This window comes from Chanos chanos, chromosome 7, assembly GCF_902362185.1.
Source record: "Chanos chanos chromosome 7, fChaCha1.1, whole genome shotgun sequence".
NCBI classification, from domain to species: Eukaryota; Metazoa; Chordata; class Actinopteri; order Gonorynchiformes; family Chanidae; genus Chanos; species Chanos chanos.
Window position 1 is genome coordinate 46,153,086 of NC_044501.1, and position 23,153 is coordinate 46,176,238.

Consider the following 23,153-nt stretch of genomic DNA (forward strand, 5'->3'; position numbering starts at 1 on the left):
ATGAGAGAGTACTGACATCTCTAAAGGGCACTCATTCTGATTTAGTTTGGATTGGACTATATGACGACAGAGAGAGCTGGAGGTGGTCCCTGGATAATGATGGTTTCTATGGAGATGGAGAAAAAGAATACAGAAACTGGAGCAGTGGGGAGCCTAATAACTACAATGGGGGTGAGGAGTGTTGTACAGTGATGGGAAGCAGTGGACAATGGAACGACTATCCTTGTAACACCATGGTGCTCTTCATGTGTTATGACGGTGAGTTGGATCAGTCTGAGAGCAGTGTTGTGGCTGTTGTTGCCTGTAAGCAGTTGGTCTTCACCAGTTCTTTCCAATCACTGAACAGCATTTTTTTTCTTTTTGTTTTTGATCTAATCAACATACTTTATTTAACCTGTCAGCCCTGCTTATTGTGAATGAAAACTGCTTATATATATATATATATATATATATATATATATATATATATATATATATATATATATATATATATATAAGTTATACCACTACAACTACTACTACTACTACTATTACTATTAATAAAAATTAACTATTATTATTGTTATTATTATTAGGCTTTATGCTTGATAGCAATGGGTTGTAACTCATATTCATATTAACGTTTAAATGCTTCAGCAAAGAAAAGTGCTTCGTACCATCTGATCAATGAGACAATGACGTGGCCAGAAGCTCAGAGTTACTGCAGAGAGCATCACACTGACCTGGTCAGCGTGAGGAACCAAACCGAGAACCAGCTGATACAGCAGAAAATTCCACAGGGAAATATGATCTGGATTGGCCTGTTCAGAGACTCCTGGAAGTGGTCAGATCAGAGCAACTCCTCATTCAGATATTGGATACCTGGTGTGCCTGACAACGTTAATGGGAATGAGGACTGTGGTGTTTTCTCGATTACTTCATACCCTGGAGAATGGGGGGACAGACCGTGCACTGAACGTCATGCTTTCGTCTGCCAAAGCAGTGAGTGAAAATCCTGTAACTTCAGAAAACAATATCTCATATAAACATTCCATTTGAGAATGACTTGTGATGTTCTAGGAAAGGGGAAGAAGATGGTGAGAGTGGAGCTGAAATCCCATCTGAATGTGAATGATCCTGCAGTGAAGGAGGCCATCTTACAGCAGGTGAGTGTCTCTCTCTTCCTGATGGAGCAGCTCACCCACAACACACACACACACACAGCCCTCTCCTCATTCGAGCAGGAAGAACTGCACTCCTCTCATTCATACACATGTAGAGAAAGACTATCAGAGAGTGAGAGTAGGGCTTCCTACAGTATTCAGTCAGTAAAGACAGATTCTGTTCTTCAGATTCAACAGAAACTGAAGGAACATGGCATGGAAGAAGGAACCACACTGAGATGGAGGGAACAGCCAGATGGACGAGTTTTTCACTCAAAGAAAGAGAAGGATGGGGAGAAAGTGGAGGAGACATGTGAACCTGACAAGTGATTAGTGGCCATTGCAACTGTAGTCTTGAGAGCTTTTTGGTGAAAAGTCTTTGATTTGCTCTGTCTATTCTAAAGTCTGTTAGCAGTCTCTTCGCAGTTAAAATTCATTATTAATTTATCTTTTGTTACCAATTTATTTTTCATCACTATCTCTTGCTGTATTTATCACATAACCGTATTTTCCATACTTTTGTATTTTCCCCCAACTTTAGCTAGCTCTGTATTAGTGTCAGTTTCTTGATAGCATCATGGAATTTTTTAATATATTAAAGTATAATAATAATAATAATAATAATAATAATAATAATAATGCAAGTTTATTTAGAGCCCAGTATCACTATTTATAGTCTCAAAGGGCTTTACATGTCTATAATAAGGTCAAATAAAAAATATAATATCCATCAGTTAGAGAAAATAGATAAGTCTTTAGTCTGGTTTTAAAGGTATGGAGAGTTTGCCTCGCTAACTTCTGTGGGTAAACCATCACAGAGGAAGTGAGAGTGGTAGGAAAAGGCTTGGCTGCCAGCAGATTTCTTTTTAACTCTTGGAACGACTGATAGTCCAGAATCTTGAGAGCACAATAAATATAAACAAAGGATACAGCTTTTGAAAAATGAATACTGTCTGTTCTCTCTAAGCCTCCAATTCTGTATTGTTTAAGGTACAAATGAAACAGAAAGCTTTTATTAAACGTAATATTGAAAAGACATTCAAAAGAAAGGAAACACCCTGGAAAAGTGCGTTTTAAGTCTCTTCATTTACAAAACTGCAAAATTAAACCATGTTATATACACTGTTATTATACACATGGTTGTATGGGTTGTTGTACTAATAAACATACAGATTTAAACTGGAGGAAAAGGGGATGGAGAAAGGTCCCACACTGAAATGGATGTTCTATGGATCCTCCACTCATAGCTTGCCTCTCTTGTCTTGCCTTAGTCTCTGGATTTTGAATGTATTTACATGTTGTGAAAACTAGATGCAATGTCTCTTCAGCTGTCACCCTACAGGTTATTATGAAAATAAAAGCACACACACACACACACACACACAGACACAGGTGCACGCGTGCGCACACACACACACAGCTAGACAACAACCACAAAAATACACACAAGAACTTGGGACCTGCCAACACTAAATATAATTCCTTTGAAAGTAACTGTTCCAGTTAGTCCCAGCACGCCTAAATTAAAACCTGAAAATAACGGGAGCACTATATCCCTGACTGTAATCAATATCAGAGTAAACAGAACTGCAGCATAATTACAGCATTCAAGTCACAACATACACTCACTTTTAGTGAACACCTCAGATGGTCGTTGAACTCGTAGACTAGCCTCTCTGCCTTTGGAATACTGTTCTCACCCACTGAACAGAAATACAGACCACTTTATAGTACAATGGGAGTGTAAAGAACCAAAACTTACAGGGACATTTTCAGCCGTCATGTATCCAGGCGCCGTGCGCCGAAATAGAGGGACGTCTCACGGAACATTAGACCTTAAAGCCAAAGCCCTCATTCAGTTATGACATTTACTGCCGGGTCACACATGCTTTTAATGTTCTGTGACGTAACCGACCATAGAATGTTAATGTTCATATGTAATGAATTACTGTGAATGTGTAACATAACATATATTTAGTTTTAGGGTATCTTTACTAAGCACCTTGATTAAGCCCGTGAGCGGTTTCAGTTAAAGGGAGAAGGGAGAGGGGCTATTTTACATTGTGTTGTGTCAGATGCCATTTTTGGATGGTGCAGAGGAAAAGGAAGACTGAGAGGTACATGACCTCTGACACAGAGAGTGATAGCTGTTGAAAGGTAATGTGCATTACACTTTATGGCCACTGTGGCAAGTTAGTGTACAGAAAAGAAACTGTAACTATGTTAGGATGCCCCCTGCTGGCCAAACAGATTTAAAACATCACGTCTCCAGTTTCCAGTGTACAGCTTTAATCCACTGAAGCATAACTGCTCTTGAATCATCACTGCATTGGAGTTCGCTTTATGTTAATATTTCACGTGGCTCTGTTGATGCCCGGATTTGTAAGTGTAATGTATGAAGCTAGGTACGTATAAAGAGGACAAGAAGACCGTGAATCACAAGTTATTTGTTTAGAATGATTAATTGTAGTAAATGAAGAATGAAACTGAACTAATTTACAATATTTAAAAGAAGCAGACACTGTACATCAAAAGCCTTTTAGAGAAATAAAGAAGCAGTAGAGAGGAACAAAAAGTTAGAGCTCTAATTAGAAAAATATACAAATCTTCCCAATCAAAACAACAATGCTGCTATCCAGGTAATGTGAGTTGTGTAGTGTTCCAGGGTATGTGCTGTTCTCTCTCTCTCTCTCTCTGATGTGGTTTCAGTCTTAATTGCCGGCTATTGACAGTGTATATCCACAGCTGCGAATTTTGCATTGCTCTCATTGAAGTTGAATGGGTGCAAAATTCGCACTGATGTTGCGAAATCGGTGCGAATTAACAGAAGCATGCGACATTGAGATGGCGAATTTTCAACTTTATGCAAATAAGAACCACGCAAGAACCAATCAGTTCAGCGTGTGATGTAGCGGCGTTATCTAGAGAGGCAGGAGTAACGAAAAAAGTCTGACCAAGATGGCGAAAGCTAAATGCTACATGTAGGATGAAACATGTATATGATTAAAAGATGTACGGGCAACCATTTGTTTCTACATCAACACGGGTTGTTGTTTAGATGCTTCATGAGCTTGGTCGGGGCCAGAGCGGTGCAAAAAAGCTCTATCAACGGCTCTAGTCGGGACAAGTAGACAATTGAGACCATCATTTAATCACTCCCACTTTTTAGCTGGATGACTTGCTTGCTGTTTTCACAGCCACGCCCCCAGAGCAAAACTTCGCAGTGCGAACTTCACAAGCGTTTCACTATGTGAAATCCTAGCGTGAGGAACACCGTGCGGAATAGACGTCACAAAGTCACGTGGTTCTCTTCTCCCTCACACAGTAATTGCGCGTGTACGCGGATGTGCGCGGTTATAATCGGTCCAGGCAAAAGAAAAAAAAAACACACAACAAAGACCGTGAAGTGTCGCTCGTCCCTTTTCGCCGTTAACCTTCCATTTAAATTCTGACAGAAATAACAGTACCTGCTGTCAGTAGGGGTTACATGACCAGCTCACCCTCACGCCTATTGCGCTAGCATGCTAATCCACAAAAATACACAACTGTTGTAAAACTACGCATAATGCAACTATAATCCTAGTTGTTTTTATATGGGATGTACTCTACAAATCACATACTTCTACATATACATGTAACAGATTGAGTTTCACAACATCTCACAGAAAACAATCTTCCATCTGACTCATCATTTCACCCATAACACTTTATTGTGGCTAATTCGTTGTGGCTAACCGGAATGAGTACGACTCACCGGAGTTATTTTTAAAAAAGGGGAAAATGAAAAGTTATCTGAGAGAAATCCTGGGGCTAATCTCTAACGCAGTGCATGAATTTATTGCAAGATCTGACATCTAACGTCACTTTGGAATTCTTTAACTAACTCTGTCAGGGAGCATCAGATCACAAGTAAGGTAAAGTGAGAGGACTGATAAGAATCGCCTAGCCTACATCTACAACCCAATAAGAAAGCTGTGCTGGTTACGTGGGTAATGGGGAGAACATTTAAAAATTAAGGCGTCTCTGCATTGCCTTTTCCAAGGTGTTATTCCTGCTGTTAAAAAAGAAAAACATAATATGAGCATAATACAAAGTTCATTTTTTCATGTGGAGATGGGTTTTGTGATTTGAAATATTTGTAGGTTCAGAGTCTTCTGTTTTTGTCGTTTATGTCGCTTAATGGTAACATAATAAAGATTTTTGATATGGAATGGTGACATTTTTGTGACGCGAGGTACTTATGTATTAAGCGGCTTTTCTTTGGATTTCCTGGGCAGTCAGACCTGAGTATTCACCCAGACCATGGTATAAATACAGTATAGCAGCTCTTGAACATTTCACCATATGTATCATTCTGCTTTAGAGCACCGTAAACATCTTACAAGCCACACAAAGTTGATATCATTCTTCCTGTCAGCAAGCTAGAAGTAGTAATCAAACTGTATGCTGCCACCCCCCCCCCCCCCCTTCCCCCTCTCTCTCTCTCTCTCTCTCTCTCTCTCTCTCTCTCTGTATGTGGCAGAGAGAGGAGTGACTATTTAAAGAAATTCTGCTATTGGCATTCTCTCTGCCATTGAGTCATTGCTTTCAACGTTAAAAACACAAATATTTAAAGATGGGACTTTCCACTTTTCTTCCTTATGACATCACAGGTAGAGGTCCACTGGCAGCACCAATCTGAACAGGCACTTAATCAGCATGGTTTTACGTGTATCTGCAGAGACTTACCCATACATTTACATGATCTTTGCCTCTTTTGACTAATGGACTTAGAGGATTGATGGAAGGAGTAATCAAGAAAATGAGGCTGTGGTTTGTTTGTTTAAAGGGATTCTATTTAAGCCCTTTGAGTCCCTCATTAGGCTGTTAGACGTGTACGGAAAGGCTGCTTTGCATGCATGCTCTTTGCCTAAAGGACAACATAGTGGATGGTTTGCCAGTGATCCCAAACCAACAGAGAAAGAGGGAGAAAAAGCAAGTCAGGATTCAGCAAGAAAAGAGAGAGAAAAATCATCATACCAGGTAATGTTTTTTGAACATTCACATTTATTAATTTCGCAGGCACTTTAATCTAAAGCGACTTCCAAGACAGGCAGAATACAAATCAAGCATGTATCCATTATGGAGCTGTCTGTTGTATAAATTCCATCGCTCAGTTCAGTATTAGACCAGATCCAAACGCAGGAACGTTGAGGGACAATAAGAGAGTGGACTCCAACAGTCCCCATAATAAAAACTATTGAGTACCTCAGGCAACAAGTGTCACCGTTAAGTGCTAGGTAGTGCCAGTCATAGAGAGAAGGAAATCTCCATTATAAAACTTTAGTGCACACAAGACGGTATAAGCATCAGCACAGATTTACAGTGGAAGTTCCATGAAATTTGCAAACCAGAATGATGAGTAGTGCAATGGAACATTTGAGCCATCGAGTCAGTAGGTAGGGGTTGAATATAGAGGGGTAAGTTAGTTTGTGGCTGTGGAGGTAAGGATCTCAGAAAAAAGGTTAGTCCTTAGGCGCTTGTTGAAAACTGCGAGGGACTCAACAAACAGGATGGAATCAGGCAACTCATTCCGCCATCAAGAAACCAAACAAAAAGCCAAAAGCCATAAGGTTGCAGGCCACCGTGGGTTTATGGTCTGAAATCTTCAAAATCCATGTATAAGCATAGTAAAAGCAGTCATGTCCTCATTTCTGTCTGGAGTGTGTGTGCGTGTGTGTGTTTCATCTCTGAAATCCAAAGGTGTTGTCTGATAACATGACATGTAGATTAGGGATGTTGACTAAAGCAAAGCAAATCAGAGGTTATCAGTTGATCTTACAAAACTGATCAACACTACTTAAAAAAAAAACAAACTGAGATTCCACAGATTTTTCGTGTGCATCGTGTGAAGTAAGCATTCTCAGACAATCTGATAACCACAGCTAAAAGCCACATTGAGAACAACTAAGGAAAATTCCTCTTGGACAGACTTAACCTAGGACTGCCAATGATCTGGATACCTTAGGAATCCATCGTCATGGAGTAAGACACAGTCTGATGGAGTTTTACCATCTTTAGTTGTGAATTCACAGTGCAGCTATTGTAACTTCTCATTTCTGAGGTCCTCTATTTAAAGCTATTTTGCGTGGTACAGTAAGTTTGCCAAGTACATGCAAAATAGCCAGATTCCAACCATCTCTGGCCTCACTCAGGAGGAACACCTCCTACCATGTTCCTCCCAGCTCTACCAAGCCCCACCCCCAAAGTATCAGCACAGCCAATCACCTTCAGTGTGCCTTGGCCTGGCTGCCCCCTATTCCTTTTCCAGTGTACCTTTACTAGTGTAAAAATAAGAACAAAAAAGGTAAACTAATCAATATTTCTTTTTATCTGCACATTTTAAAAATGTATTTCGTAATACTAAAAATTTGCTCTATTAAAAGTATATCACAACTCGGCCTTGTATAATAAATACATTACACGGCGTTGTTGAATACTCGATTCTGACTGGTCAGTTACGGCATTCTATGGTCTGTTATTTCGCATCGGGGTCCTGCATCACCCCGTCATGGTTTATTTCGCTATGGTTACCAGCTCGCTGTACGTCATCCATTACATATGTAAACGTGACTCCACCACATATAGGCACCATAGGTTCTGCTGTGAGATCACGACTATATTACCTCTGCACTGTTTTTACAGAATTACCTATGAATATATCATTTATTCAGGATTGATTTCCAGGGAAGGTTGACAGCCTTATGTGCATGCTATCTTCATGTCTTTTTGCTTATCGTTTCCGAATACTGCGCCAGTTAACTTCCATACAGAACAGTCCGCTCCAGTGTAAATCCAGCCGACTGTTCTCTGATTTTGTCCCGGCGCTCTTTAAAAGAGAAACAGTCAGTGGAAGAAAGCAGCAGAAGGAAGCTCAGTTGCATTCATGGGGGTTTGGACGTTAAACGTCATCGTTTTCTCCGGTAAGTTATGCCGTCTGCTTTTCATTAGCAAAGTTCCGTGAAAATGGACAAAAGCTCCACTTTTGAATTCCAGAAGTTCAGAACTCATGTAATCACTGTTAATTAAAAAAGAAAAAAACTAAATGTATCTGTTCACAGGGCTTTGCCTTCTGCCATTTAGACCACTTGCCTACTCTGCTACTACCAGCCAACTGAATCCCTATCACTTTGTGAATGAGTTAAAGAACTGGACAGAAGCGCAGACATACTGCAGACAACACTACAGTGACCTGGCCACCACAGAGAGTCCGGAGGCAGTGGTGGAGTTACAGAAAGCTGTTAATATCTCTTTTAGTGAGGCCTGGATTGGTCTGTACATTGACAGTTGGAAATGGTCTATGACGAATGAAGCAGCATTGTTTGTAAACTGGGCAAGTGGACAGCCTGCCGATCACGGAGGTCCATTGTACTGCGTGTCTACAGATGCACATGGACGATGGTACAGTGAGCAATGCAACCTGACACGCAGCTTCATCTGCTATGATGGTGAGAAATCGTCATGTGCTCTGTTTCTTGTGCATTTCAGAGCTCAATCACCAACATGTATTCTCTCTCTCTCTCTCTCTCTGACTTCCCATAAGTAATTTTGCAGTAATTATATATTTTCTAAACGAACTCATGTGATAATACAAATACAAGTCCAACTTATGTGATAATACAAAATGAATATATATGTATATATACTGTGTATATATATATATATGTGTGTGTGTGTGTGTGTGTCTGTAAAACCTTTGTGTTCTCACATGAGCTGGGAGTTTACAAAAAAAAGTATATATATATATATATGTGTGTGTGTGTGTGTGTGTGTATATATATATATATAAACACATATGTATATTGGTTAAGAGATCATTTACTGTCTCTCTACATCTTTGGGTGATCTTGTCATTAATATCCTGTGATATCAAGCCCGGCTAGCTCAGTCGGTAGAGCATGAGACTCTTAATCTCAGGGTCGTGGGTTCGAGCCCCACGTTGGGCGATCTGTATTTTACGGGCAGCCGTGGTCTAAAGGTTAGAGAACCTAAAGGTTAGAGAACCTAAAACCTAAAAGGTTAGAGAACCGGGCTTGTGACTGGAGGGTTGCCGGTTCGACATCCATGGCTGTGTGCCCTTAACCCTAATGCTCCCAGAGGAATGCTGCCCACTGCTCCTGCATCTGTTGTGTGTTCACTACTGGTGTGTTGGATGGGTTAAATGCAGAGGACAAATTCACTGCTCACTGTTCACAGTGTGTGTGTGCAATCACTGAAACTTAAACTTAAACTTAAATCTGGCTCCCCTACTTGAAAGGTCCTAACACTGGGAAAGTGAGGACCCTGTAATGAAGTCCAAATTATTCACAAGATGTAACGTTTTTGCTTGATTATCTTTTATTGTACTGTGAAATTTTACTGATGCTGATGTTAAACTTTTTTTACTCACTAAGTAGCCCATGAAAAAAAATAAAAAAGAAAGAAATCGTTCAAAAAAGAAAAACAACTGTCTTGATATATGCTTGAGCATAAACTAACTTATATATTCAGATATATATTCAGATTATACAACTCCTTGATATACTCAGGTGTTGTATTTATATATTCAGGAATTACATTTATATATTCAGCTTTATATTTATATATATTTCCTGTATGGCCCCTCATAATTTATATGTGACCAGGGAGCAATGACGAGACTTACGTCCTCATAAATGAACTGGAAACTTGGCCCAAGGCTCAGACATACTGCAGAGCACATCACACAGACCTGGTCAGTGTGAGAGACCCGAATGAGAACCAGCACCTGCAGAGTCTGGTACCAGCAGGTGCTTCTGTCTGGATCGGCCTGTTCAGAGACTCCTGGAAGTGGTCAGACCAGACCAAGTCGTCATTCAGAAACTGGAAGTATGGCCAGCCAAATGAATTTGCTTACAATGAGGTGTGCACTTTAGCAACATTTGATGGCCAATGGAATGACAGAGTCTGTGGAAACAGGCATCCTTTCTTTTGTCAAGGTAAGTTAATCATGTGTCATAGTATTATCACTGTCATAGTTTCTAGTGTCTAAAGTCTATCTTTGTTTTAATTTTGTCATTTCGATATTTAAAAAGAACAAAAGCCTAATGATTATGAATGTCTTAGGACACAAAGTTATCATCAAGAGACAGGTAGTGAGAGTGGTGCTGAAATCCCATCTGAATGTGAATGATCCTGCAGTGAAGGAGGCCATCTTACAGCAGGTGAGTGTCTCTCTCTTCCTGATGGAGCAGCTCACCCACAACACACACACACACAGCCCTCTCCTCATTCGAGCAGGAAGAACTGCACTTCTCTCATTCACACACGTAGAGAAAGACTATCAGAGAGTGAGAGTAGGGCTTCCTACAGTATTCAGTCAGTAAAGACAGATTCTGTTCTTCAGATTCAACAGAAACTGAAGGAACATGGGATGGAAGAAGGAACCACACTGAGATGGAGGGAACAGCCAGATGGACGAGTTTTTCACTTAAAGAAAGAGAAGGAGGGGGAGAAAGTGGAGGAGACATGTGAACCTGACAAGTGATTAGTGGCCATCGCAACTGTAGTCTTGAGAGCTTTTTGGTGAAAAGTCTTTGATTTGCTCTGTCTATTCTAAAGTCTGTTAGCAGTCTCTTTGCAATTAAAATTCATTATTAATTTAATCATTTATTACTAATTTATTTTTTCATCAACTTCTCTTGCTGTATTTATCGCATAATGTCATTTTCCATATTTTTGTATTTTTCCCCCTGCTTTACCTAGTTCTAGATTTAGTGTCAGTTTCTTGATAGCATCATGGAGTTTTGAATGTACTGAAGTACATAAATCAATATAGATGTAAATAAATGACACAGGTTGTCAGGTTTGGGACTTCTATCCAGATTTTGGCCACCAGATGGTGCCATTGAGGACTTTTGTTAGTCATTCAGTTAACGTATCTCACCTGTGTCTTGTTTGATCTGTGTATTTAAGTTGCTCTTAAAGTGTCTGTCTTTATCTATTGACACCCCCCCCCCCCAAGGTAAGTCCTATGTCGACCTTTGACTTTACCCTTATTTTGTGCCTTTTTTTGGAGAGCTGTTTTTTTTTTGATAGTCCGAGGACTACTTTTTTAAGTGCCTTGCCTGCCTTGGGTTTCATTAAAACTTAACCTTGTGTGCCTGCTGCTGCATCTGGGTCATTATAGTACCAGAGAATAGCTCAAACAGTTGAGCCTTTCACCCTTGATTCCAATAACCAGGGTTCAAATCCCACCCTTGACACAGTTTTTGAAAAATGAATACTGTCTGTTCTCTCTAAGCTTCCAATTCTGTATTGTTTAAGGTACAAATGAATCAGAAAGCCTTTCTTAAACATAATATTGAGAAGACATTCAGAAGAAAAGAAACATGCTGGAGAAGGGCATTTTAAGTCTCTTCATTTACAAAACTGCAAATTAAACTATATTAGATACACTGTTATTATACACATGGTTGTACGGGTTGTTGTACTAATAAACATACAGATTTAAACTGGAGGAAAAGGGGATGGAAAAAGGTCCCACACGAAAACGAAAACTGTGAGAATCACACTAAGACATGTTTAGTCTTCCTGGGCGGTAAAGATGCTTTCCTTCTAGGGAAATATTCACTCGGGGGACTCTACTATGAGGTATCTGCAGGGATGGGCAATTAAAATTCAATTTCATACATTTTAATGACTTTTTAATCCTCCTCGACCCACTGATAGATTGTTAAAGCTGCATTTAAGCCAAATCTACTAATCAATACAACAGTTTCAGTGGGCGAGAATTCCATCGCTTACGTGTTTAATCAATGGGAGAAACACTGTAGCAACGTAAAGGGATTAAAACATGGTGGAGTGGGAACAAAGCACTCAGCAGAATAAAGTGACGGACCAGATGTGTTCACTGGTATAAACGCCAGTGAGAAAGCACAGTGTAACAGCAGAATGAGAAGTACCTGTAGGGCTTTTCACAACTTAAAGTACAGAGCCTTCAAATCTGAACTTTCTGTCTTAAACTGGGAGACACCATGTCCTACCACCTGTATGTGTATATTTTATACCATGTCCCACCACCTGTATGTGTATATTGTATACCATGTTCTACCACCTGTATGTGTATATTTTATACCATGTCCCACCACCTGTATGTGTATATTTTATACCATGTTCTACCACCTGTATGTGTATATTTTATACCATGTTCTACCACCTGTATGTGTATATTTTATACCATGTTCTACCACCTGTATGTGTATATTTTATACCATGTCCCACCACCTGTATGTGTATATTTTATACCATGTCCCACCACCTGTATGTGTATATTTTATACCATGTTCTTCCACCTGTATGTGTATATTTTATACCATGTTCTACCACCTGTATGTGTATATTTTATACCATGTCCCACCACCTGTATGTGTATATTTTATACCATGTCCCACCACCTGTATGTGTATATTTTATACCATGTTCTACCACCTGTATGTGTATATTTTATACCATGTCCCACCACCTGTATGTGTATATTTTATACCATGTTCTACCACCTGTATGTGTATATTTTATACCATGTCCCACCACCTGTATGTGTATATTTTATACCATGTCCCACCACCTGTATGTGTATATTTTATACCATGTTCTACCACCTGTATGTGTATATTTTATACCATGTCCCACCACCTGTATGTGTATATTTTATACCATGTCCCACCACCTGTATGTGTATATTTTATACCATGTTCTTCCACCTGTATGTGTATATTTTATACCATGTTCTACCACCTGTATGGGTATATTTTATACCATGTCCCACCACCTGTATGTGTATATTTTATACCATGTTCTACCACCTGTATGTGTATATTTTATACCATGTCCCACCACCTGTATGTGTATATTTTATACCATGTTCTACCACCTGTATGTGTATATTTTATACCATGTTCTACCACCTGTATGGGTATATTTTACACCATGTTCTTCCACCTGTATGGGTATATTTTACACCATGTTCTTCCACCTGTATGGGTATATTTTCAGGGAAATTGGGACAGAACCCCCCCCCCCCCAAAAGAAAAAAGAGAGCGAGAAATTAAATTGGCATTACAAGAAACTTTGTTCACAGCCTTTGCTCAGAATTATATTGTTATAATGACTAGCACAATATTTAAGACCTCTGGGAACTGTATTTCAGACATTTTAGTGCCATTTCAGGCATTCATTTTTTAACTTGATCCATTTTTTTTTTATCTATATTTTTTAATGAGTCAAGGATAATCTGTACGAAGACTGTCAATCCCCCAAAAGTAGCCGTGGGTCATCGTGTCTTTTCCCAGGAAAATGTCCGTTTTGGAGAGCGTACATCCTGGGTTCTGTGACTTTATTACATGCAGAGAATAGATACTGTCATATTAAAATGTTACAAAAATGTTATTTAACTAAATGATCAAATATACCATTTACTCTTATGGAATATTATCACGTTTTGATGCTTATTAAATACACACACATGAATGGGTCTGTGCACCTTTGCAATTGTCTCTTTTGACAGCAGGTGGAGCACTTCTGTGAGACCTTTGCTCTGTACAGCAGAAGCTATTCGCTTGCTTCGGTTGTTTGTTTGTAAATATGTTTTATTGGCTTGCGGCTTGAGTATTACAAGCCAGATGTTCTTGTTAAAGGCCTTGAAAATTCTGCCTCAGTCTTCCTGGCTGAGTACTGAGTGTGTATCATTTGCTGTAATAGACGCGACAGAGGATGCAATAGAGTCAGAAACATTATGTGCCTGTCCTCAAAAAAAAAAGAAAAGAAAAGAAATCAAGCCTCATCCTGATTAAACTGACATCATAACAACTGGACGTTCACTCACTCATTGCTCCCATCAGAAACAACTGGTCAGAATTATATTGTTATAATGACAAGCACAATATTTAAGACATCTGGGAACTGTACTCCAGACATTTTAATGCCATTTCAGGCATTCATTTCTAACTTGATTCAGTGTTTTTTGTTTGGTTTTTTTTATGTTTTTTTAATGAGTCACAGATCATCTGTACGAAGACTGTCAATCCCCCATCAATAACTATGGGTCGTCGTGTCTTTTCCCAGGAAAATGTCAGTTTTGGAGAATGCCCGTTCTGGGCTCTGTGACTTTATTAACTGCAGAGAGCAGATACTGTAAGTTTCAAAATAAATTCTCTCCAGACACCGGACCGGAAAGAAAAAATCCTGTATATATACATACAGACACACACACATACATACATACATACACACTTCACTTTTATTTTAAATATATTAACAGTTATATATATTTATTAATAATATGTTAACAATTAACAATGACCCACAACATTAACAATATATTGACAATTAACAAAATTATCAGTATATTAATAGCTCTCGTCAACCTCTCAGTGCCCACAGAAAACATTTAACCAGAATCTCAGTCAGACAGACCTGAGGGGAGGGCATCGTGTGAAGTAAGCATTCTCAGACAATCTGATAACCACAGCTAAAAGCCACATTGAGAACAACTAAGGAAAATTCCTCTTGGACAGACTTAACCTAGGACTGCCAATGATCTGGATACCTTAGGAATCCATCCTCATGGAACAAGACACTGTTTCATGGAGTTTCACCATCTTGAGCTGTGACTTCACAGTGCAGCTATTGTAACTTCTCATTTCTGAGGTGCTCTATTTAAAGCTATTTTGCGTGGTACAGTAAGTTTGCCAAGTACATGCAAAAAATAGCCAGATTCCAACCATCTCTGGCCTCACTCAGGAGGAACACCTCCTACCATGTTCCTCTCAGCTCTACCAAGCCCCACCCCCAAAGTATCAGCACAGCCAATCACCTTCAGTGTGCCTTGGCCTGGCTGCCCCCTATTCCTTTTCCAGTGTACCTTTACTAGTATAAAAATAAGAACAAAAAAGGTAAACTAATCAATATTTCTTTTTATCTGCACATTTTAAAAATGTATTTCATAATACTAAAAGTTTACTCTACTAAAAGCATATCACACAATGGAACCATCCATTGTGTGCTAACTAACTCCACCCTGTATAATAAAATAAGTAAACATAACTCCAGTACATACAGCTACCATAGATTCTGCCTTACATCACACCCACTGCTAGACAATGATTATATTGCTTTTGCGTTATATTTACAAAGTACATATAAATACAGTTAATGACTAACTTATCCAGGACTCATACCCAGGGAAGGTAAACAGCACTTTTTGCATGGTAACCTCATTACTTTTTGCTTATCTTTTAACTGGAAGACTCCATGTAAATACCGCATCAGGTAACTTTAATGAAGGACAGTCTGCAAAAGAATAACTCCAGCCTCCTTTTCTAATTTTGTCCCGGCACTCTTCACAGAAGAAACCGTCAGTGGAAGAAAGCAACAGAGGGAAGGTCAGCTGCACGTATGGGGATTTGGACGTTAAACATCATCGCTTTCTCAGGTAAGTTAAGCCATCCGCTTTTCATTAGCCACATGGGGTTTGTTTTGCTTTAAGCAATTTTTTGACATGGCTTTATGAAAGGCTTTGGTCAGTTTCAGTAGTTCAGAACTCATGTAATCACTGTTAATTAAAAAACAAACAAACTAAATGTATCTGTTCACAGGGCTTTGCCTTCTGCCATTTAGACCACTTGCCTACTCTGCTACTACCAGCCAACTGAATCCCTATCACTTTGTGAATGAGTTAAAGAACTGGACAGAAGCGCAGTCATACTGCAGACAACACTACAGTGACCTGGCCACCACAGAGAGTCCGGAGGCGGTGGTGGAGTTACAGAAAGCTGTTAATATCTCTTTTAGTGAGGCCTGGATTGGTCTGTGCATTGACAGTTGGAAATGGTCTATGACGAATGAAGCAGCATTGTTTGTAAACTGGGCAAGTGGACAGCCTGCCGATCACGGAGGTCCATTTTACTGCGTGTCTACAGATGCAAATGGACAATGGTACAGTGAGCAATGCAACCTGACACGCAACTTCATCTGCTCTGATGGTGAGAAATCGTCATGTGCTCTGTGTCATGTGCATTTCAGAGCTCAATCACCAACATGTATTCTCTCTCTCTGTCTCTCTCCCATTCACTCTCTAACTGAGTAAATTAGTAATTTTGCAGTAATTAAAAACTTTCCAAACTCCCAACTTAGGTGACATAGACACACACACACACACATTTTTGTAGCTTTTTTAAAATGTCAGTCTTTGGACTTGTATGACAGGGAGCAGTAACCAGACTTACATCCTCATAAATGAACTGCAAACTTGGCCTGAGGCTCAGAGGTACTGCAGAGAACATCACACAGACCTGGTCAGTGTGAGAAACCAGACTGAGAACCAGCACCTGGAGAGTTTGGTACCGGCAGGTACTTCTGTCTGGATCGGCCTGTTCAGAGAGCCCTGGAAATGGTCAGACCAGAGCAAGTCGTCATTCAGAAACTGGAAGTATGGACAGCCAAATGAATTTGTTAACAATGAGGTGTGTACCTTAACATTACCTGATGGCCAATGGTATGACAGAGTTTGTCATGAAAAGCATCCTTTCTTTTGTCAAGGTAAGTTAATCATTTTGTCACTGTCATAGTTTTTAGTGTCTAAAGTCTATTTTTTGTTTTAATTTTGTCATTTCAATATTTAAAAAGAACAAAAGCCAAATGATTATGTATGTCTTAGGACGCAAAGTTATCATCAAGAGACAGGTAGTGAGAGTGGAGCTGAAATCCCATCTGAATGTGAATGATCCTGCAGTGAAGGAGGCCATCTTACAGCAGGTGAGTGTTTCTCTCTTCCTGATGGAGCAGCTCACCCACAACACACACACACACACAGCCCTCTCCTCATTTGAGCAGGAAGAACTGCACTCCTCTCATTCACACACATGTAGAGAAAGACTATCAGAGAGTGAGAGTAGGGCTTCCTACAGTATTCAGTCATTAAAGACAGATTCTGTTCTTCAGATTCAACAAAAACTGAAGGAACATGGCATGGAAGAAGGAACCACACTGAGATGGAGGGAACAGCCAGATGGACGAGTTTTTCACTTAAAGAAAGAGAAGGATGGGGAGAAAGTGGAGGAGACATGTGAACCTGACAAGTGATTAGCGGCCATTGCAACTGTAGTCTTGAGAGCTTTTTGGTGAAAAGGCTTTGATTTGCTCTGTCTATTGTAAAGTCTGTTAGCAGTCTCTTCGCAGTTAAAATTCATTATTAATTTAATCATTTATTACTAATTTATTTTTTCATCAACTTCTCTTGCTGTATTTATCGCATAATGTAATTTTCTAGATTTTGGTATTTTTTCCCCCTGCTTTACCTAGTTCTATATTTAGTGTCAGTTTCTTGATAGCATCATGGAGTTTTGAATGTACTGAAGTACATAAATCAATATAGATGTAAATAAATGACACAGGTTGTCAGGTTTGGGACTTCTATCCAGATTTTGGCCACCAGATGGTGCCATTGAGGACTTTTGTTAGTCATTCAGTGAGCGTGTCTCACCTGTGTCTTGTTTGTTCTGTGTATTTAAGTTGCCCAGCACCCCCCCCCCCCCCCCCCCCCCCCCCACTATTCTAATTAGGATAAGCGGCTTAGGTAGTGAGTGAGTGTTTTGCCTTCTTTATTTTTTTGTGTATCCAAGGATTACTTTTTTTGAGTGTCTTACCTACTTTGGGTTTCATTAAAACTTGACTTCCTGTGCCAGACTCTGCATCTGGGTTATTATAGTACCAGAGAATAGCTCAGTCAATTGAGCCTTTCACCGTTAGTTCCAAAGACCTTGACACAGGTTTTGAAAAATGAATACTGTCTGTTCTCTCTAAGCCTCCAATTCTGTATTGTTTAAAAGGTACAAATGAAACAGAAAGCCTTCTCTCATTCACACACGTAGAGAAAGACTATCAGAGAGTGAGAGTGGGGGTTCCTACCAGAGGTGCAAGTCCAAGTCAAGTCTCAAGGCTCTTATGGTTGTAATGGGTGTTCTATCACCTGCTGCATGCCATCTGGTCCGCTTATAACACCGCATTGCTCTGTCTAAGGGATTCAAGGCATGTACTGTATTATCAACACTCCTTTATCTATTAGCATACAGTACCAGCACTGATTAGTTGTTTGGTCACTTTAAACAGGGTATTGCAATGCAATATTAAAACAGCACACACAAAATGAAAGCTTTCCTTCAAAAAGTTAATAACTGTATTTTGCAACATTTTTGTTATTTTGTTCTGCACCGACAGGATACATGGTGTTGTTCGTCTGTTTTGATTTAAGTTACGCGACCATTTTTATCGTCATGGCAAAGCCAGCACTCTATGCGAACAAGTGTGGCAAGCACACAAACACTCACTCATCTTTTCAAAATATTCAGCGAACGCCAATCTAATCAAGTTAACCTCCCTTAGCTACAAAGCTAGTCACAAGTTAATGTTGGATGGCTGATGCTGACCTAACATGTTTGCTAACCGTCCACAGGCGCTAACGTTAACTTATTAAGTTTTAACTTTGACCTTACACTGAGCGACCTATCCGGGTGCGTTTTGAGGTGCCTGATAAAATTTGATGTGGTCGATCCAGCATCCTTTATTCCGATACTGCACACCTTGCATTTAGCCGCTCTTCCGTTTGGGCTTTGTGTAAAGGCATTATAACCAAAGGCTGTCACAAATGGCACAGCAGCTGCAGGCGTGCTCGCCATGGTAACCATGAGTAGTTGCAGCAGTTTACCGCGCGCATGCGTACAGTTAAACATGATAATAAGGGCGGGAATCACATCCAGCTCGTCAGAGATATGCAGGCACAATAGCTTCTGCTTGGGTTTCGGTCATGCCAGCAGCCCCCCCGTATGTTGCTTGGATACCTCAAAGTGACCTTAGGATGTTTGTGACTTTGTTATTTTGCATAGCACTGCATGGTATTTCCATAAACACCAGGGCAAGAGGGATCCTGTCTACCAAGGTTAACACTGTACAAACATGTATATGATTTACAGTACTATTATACTGTAACACTTATCCATACACTATTATACTATTCTGAATTCTTCATTGCTTGCTGAGTATGTCTCAGGCGGTTTCAAAAGAGCTGGTCCTCAAACCTGCCCTTCATTCAATCTTGTAAAATGGTTTAAGTCATCATCTGTCATAATTCACTCTGCTGAACATGTAGAAATTTAAAGATCAAATGTATCTCCGTACACTCGATCATCTGATGGTGATTTGGCTCCTCTTTTCAACACTATCACCTCAGGAAATCAAATTCGACAACTCAAAAAAAAAAAAAAACTGAGTGTTGAGAGCCTATAATGGAGTAAGAAAGCTACACTTCCAGGAAGGAACATTAACATAAATTTGCAGCTCAAATAAGACCACTAAAGCAGCTGAGAGGTCAGTCCTCACTCACAGGACACACTGGGCAATCCTCTAACAGGTAAACAGACTTTACTTGAGAGTATTACAATTTTATTCATTTCAAGACATGATCTTAAGTGATTTTGTACCTATAACCCAAGTAACTTGACGAACACATGGTAATTTAGCTTTGGAATTGATGAATTCTGGATAGATTTGTGTTGTCTACTTAAGTCATGTTCCTTGATAACTGCATGGAGGTAGTGAACATTTTCTTGATGGATGCATTTTGTCTTAAGATACCTTATCTGTTCTCTGTCTGTACTTTCATTGATCTACATCTTGAAAAATTTGGAGTGATTGATTTTCAAACGATACAGTACCAATCGTTTTTCTCACAAATGCACTGTAATTGTTATTGAACCAAGGTTTTTCTCTTTTTTTAAATTTATTCATTTTTTTGCTAGACGATTGTGAATCATCCACTTTTCTTTAAACACTTCAGTCAAGCGGCTTCAAAGAGACAACAGGTTGTTTTGGATTTTCTGACCTCTCAAAGCAACTGGTGAAATATGCTGCTTCCCAGAGGCATTTACACGATGTCATAGTTTAAATAACGTGTTCTTTTCTCTTCCTGAAGGGGTTTATGCTGAATACCGTCTGATCACCCACTGATAAAATCTTCTATCCTCAGAGGAGGATATGTATCTGATAATCCTCCTCACTGGTAAATAACCCGTTTGTTTTAAATGACAATAAGAAACACTTTATGTGTGAAGTGGCGTGTGTGCGTGCGTGTGTGTATGTGTGTGTGATGAACTAGTAGAACTGATGATTTTCAGACTGGATTCTGAAACTGCAATTTTCCAGCCAAAAACACGGGAATACAAAAACAAGATTCACAAGATTCAAGGATTCAAAATGACACCACAACCTGCTCCGCAGACACTCAGGCAGGGTCACACTGGACAAGATGGGAAGAGTTAGGCAATGACTTCACAAAAGGAACTAAGCAAAACTAGGGATCTCTATACATAGAGTAAACCAGTCTTGAAAATTAAAAAAAGAAAAAAATAGAAAAACAGCTATAGATGATGATTCAGTAATTAAGTGAAACAAGGGAAACCAGGAAGTGACAAAAAAAAAAAACAACAGCAACTAACACAAAAGTGACTTGCAGAGGTGGGAGAAGAGAACCAGGTTGTGATGGTGTGTGTGTATGTGTGTGTGTGTGTGTGTGTGTGTGTGTGTGTGTGTGTGTTTGTGTGTGCAGAGGGACAGAGACAAGGTGGTTGGTTTATCCTAAAATAATACATCGGTCTTTTTCAGCTTACTGGGACCTGGCCAGTTCTTTTGGTCTGTATCACTATGTGAATGAGGAGAAGAACTGGACTGAAGCACAGACCTACTGTAGACAGCACTACAGCGACCTGGTCACCATTGAGAACACTGAGGACAATGAGAGAGTAATGACATCTCTAAAGGGCACTCATTCTGATTTAGTTTGGATTGGGTTATATGACGACAGAGAGAGCTGGAGATGGTCCCTGGATAATGATGGTTTCTATGGAGATGGAGAAAAAGAATACAGAAACTGGGTCAGTGGGCAGCCCGATAATTACAATGGGGATGAGGAGTGTTGTACAGTGATGGGAAGCGGTGGACAATGGAATGACTGTCCTTGTAACATCATGGTGATGTTCATGTGTTATGACGGTGAGTTGGATCAGTCTGAGAGCAGTGTTGTGGCTGTTGTTGCCTGTAAGCAGTTGGTCTTCACCAGTTCTTTCCAATCACTGAACAGCATTTTTTTTTGTTTGTTTTTGATCCAATCAACATACTTTATTCAACCTGTCAGCCCTGCTTACTGTGAATGAAAACTGCTTATATGTGTATGCTTATATATATATATATACACACACATACGCACACATAGACACACACACACACACACACACACACACATATATATATAAAGTTATACCACTACAACTACTACTATTACTAGTACCACTATTTCTATTAATAATAACTATTGTTAATAGTAGTAGTAGTAGTAGTATGCTTTACACTTAAGTGTACACTTAAGTGTACACTTAACTATTATTATTGTTGTTATTATTAGGCTTTATGCTTGATAGCAATGGGTTGTAACCCAGGGATATTCATATTAACGTTTAAATGCTTCAGTAAAGAAAAGTGCTTCGTACCATCTGATCAATGAGACAATGACGTGGCAAGAAGCTCAGAGTTACTGCAGAGAGCATCACACTGACCTGGTCAGCGTGAGGAACCAAACCGAGAACCAGCTGATACAGCAGAAAATTCCACAGGGAAATATGATCTGGATTGGCCTGTTCAGAGACTCCTGGAAGTGGTCAGATCAGACAGTCTCTTCCTTCAAGTACTGGGGAGGGCCTAATCCTGACAATGCACATGGGAACGACAACTGTGCCGTTATCCAGACTCTTTATGGAAAGTGGGGAGACAGACCATGCAATGAACACCATCCTTTCATCTGCCAAAGCAGTGAGTGCACAGTTTCTGAAATACCCGCTTCATGAACAGTCGGCTGTTCAGATTGTAAATGAGATTAAAATGATGGTTTCAGTTTGGTCCTTCTAAGGAAAAGTGACTGTATGTGTCTTAGGTGTCACAGTGATCAACAGAAAGATGGTGAGAGTGGAGCTGAAATCCCATCTGAATGTGAATGATCCTGCAGTGAAGGAGGCCATCTTACAGCAGGTGAGTGTCTCTCTCTTCCTGATGGAGCAGCTCACCCACAACACACACACACACACAGCCCTCTCCTCATTCGAGCAGGAAGAACTGCACTTCTCTCACTCACACACATGTAGAGAAAGACTATCAGAGAGTGAGAGTAGGGCTTCCTACAGTATTCAGTCATTAAGGACAGATTCTGTTCTTCAGATTCAACAGAAACTGAAGGAACACGGGATGGAAGAAGGAACTACACTGAGATGGAGGGAACAGCCAGATGGACGAGTTTTTCACTCAAAGAAAGAGAAGGATGGGGAGAAAGTGGAGGAGACATGTGAACCTGACAAGTGATTAGTGGCCATTGCAACTGTAGTCTTGAGAGCTTTTTGGTGAAAAGTCTTTGATTTGCTCTGTTTATTCTAAAGTCTGTTAGCAGTCTCTTCGCAGTTAAAATTCATTATTAATTTAATCATTTATTACTAATTTATTTTTTCATCAACTTCTCTTGCTGTATTTATCACATGATGTCATATTCTACATTTTTGTATTTTCCCCCAACTTTAGTTAGTTCTGTATTAGTGTCAGTTTCTTGATAGCATCATGGAATTTTTAATGTATTGAAGTATATAAATAAATATAAATACAAATAAAAAACAAATACTGTCTGTTCTCTCTAAGCCTCCAGTTCTGTATTGTTTAAGGTAAAAATGAAACAGAAAGCCTTTATTAAACATAATATTGGCAAGATATTCAAAAGTAAAGAAACACGCTGGAGAAGGGCATTTTTTAAATCTCTTCATTTACAAAATTGCAAAAATAAACCATATTATATACATTGTTGTTATACACATGGTTATACGGGTTGTTGAACTAGTTAAAATACAGATTTAAACTCAGTATTTACACATG

The 23,153-nt window shown here is 39.5% G+C and overlaps 1 protein-coding gene and 1 non-coding gene across 2 annotated transcripts; both read left to right on the forward strand.

The window, feature by feature from the left end:
- Positions 1-674: 674 nt before the first annotated feature.
- LOC115816499 (macrophage mannose receptor 1-like) lies at positions 675-22,595 on the forward strand. Its single transcript, XM_030779453.1, has 9 exons — positions 675-864; positions 1,060-1,145; positions 15,545-15,630; positions 15,816-16,003; positions 16,404-16,547; positions 20,853-21,252; positions 21,724-22,002; positions 22,193-22,268; positions 22,455-22,595. The coding sequence occupies exons 1-9, from the start codon at positions 675-677 to the stop codon at positions 22,593-22,595; spliced, it is 1,590 nt and encodes a 529-aa protein (XP_030635313.1).
- On the forward strand, positions 9,055-9,127 carry trnak-cuu (transfer RNA lysine (anticodon CUU)). Its single transcript has one exon. It is a non-coding gene; the product is annotated as a tRNA-Lys (tRNA).
- Positions 22,596-23,153: the final 558 nt, after the last annotated feature.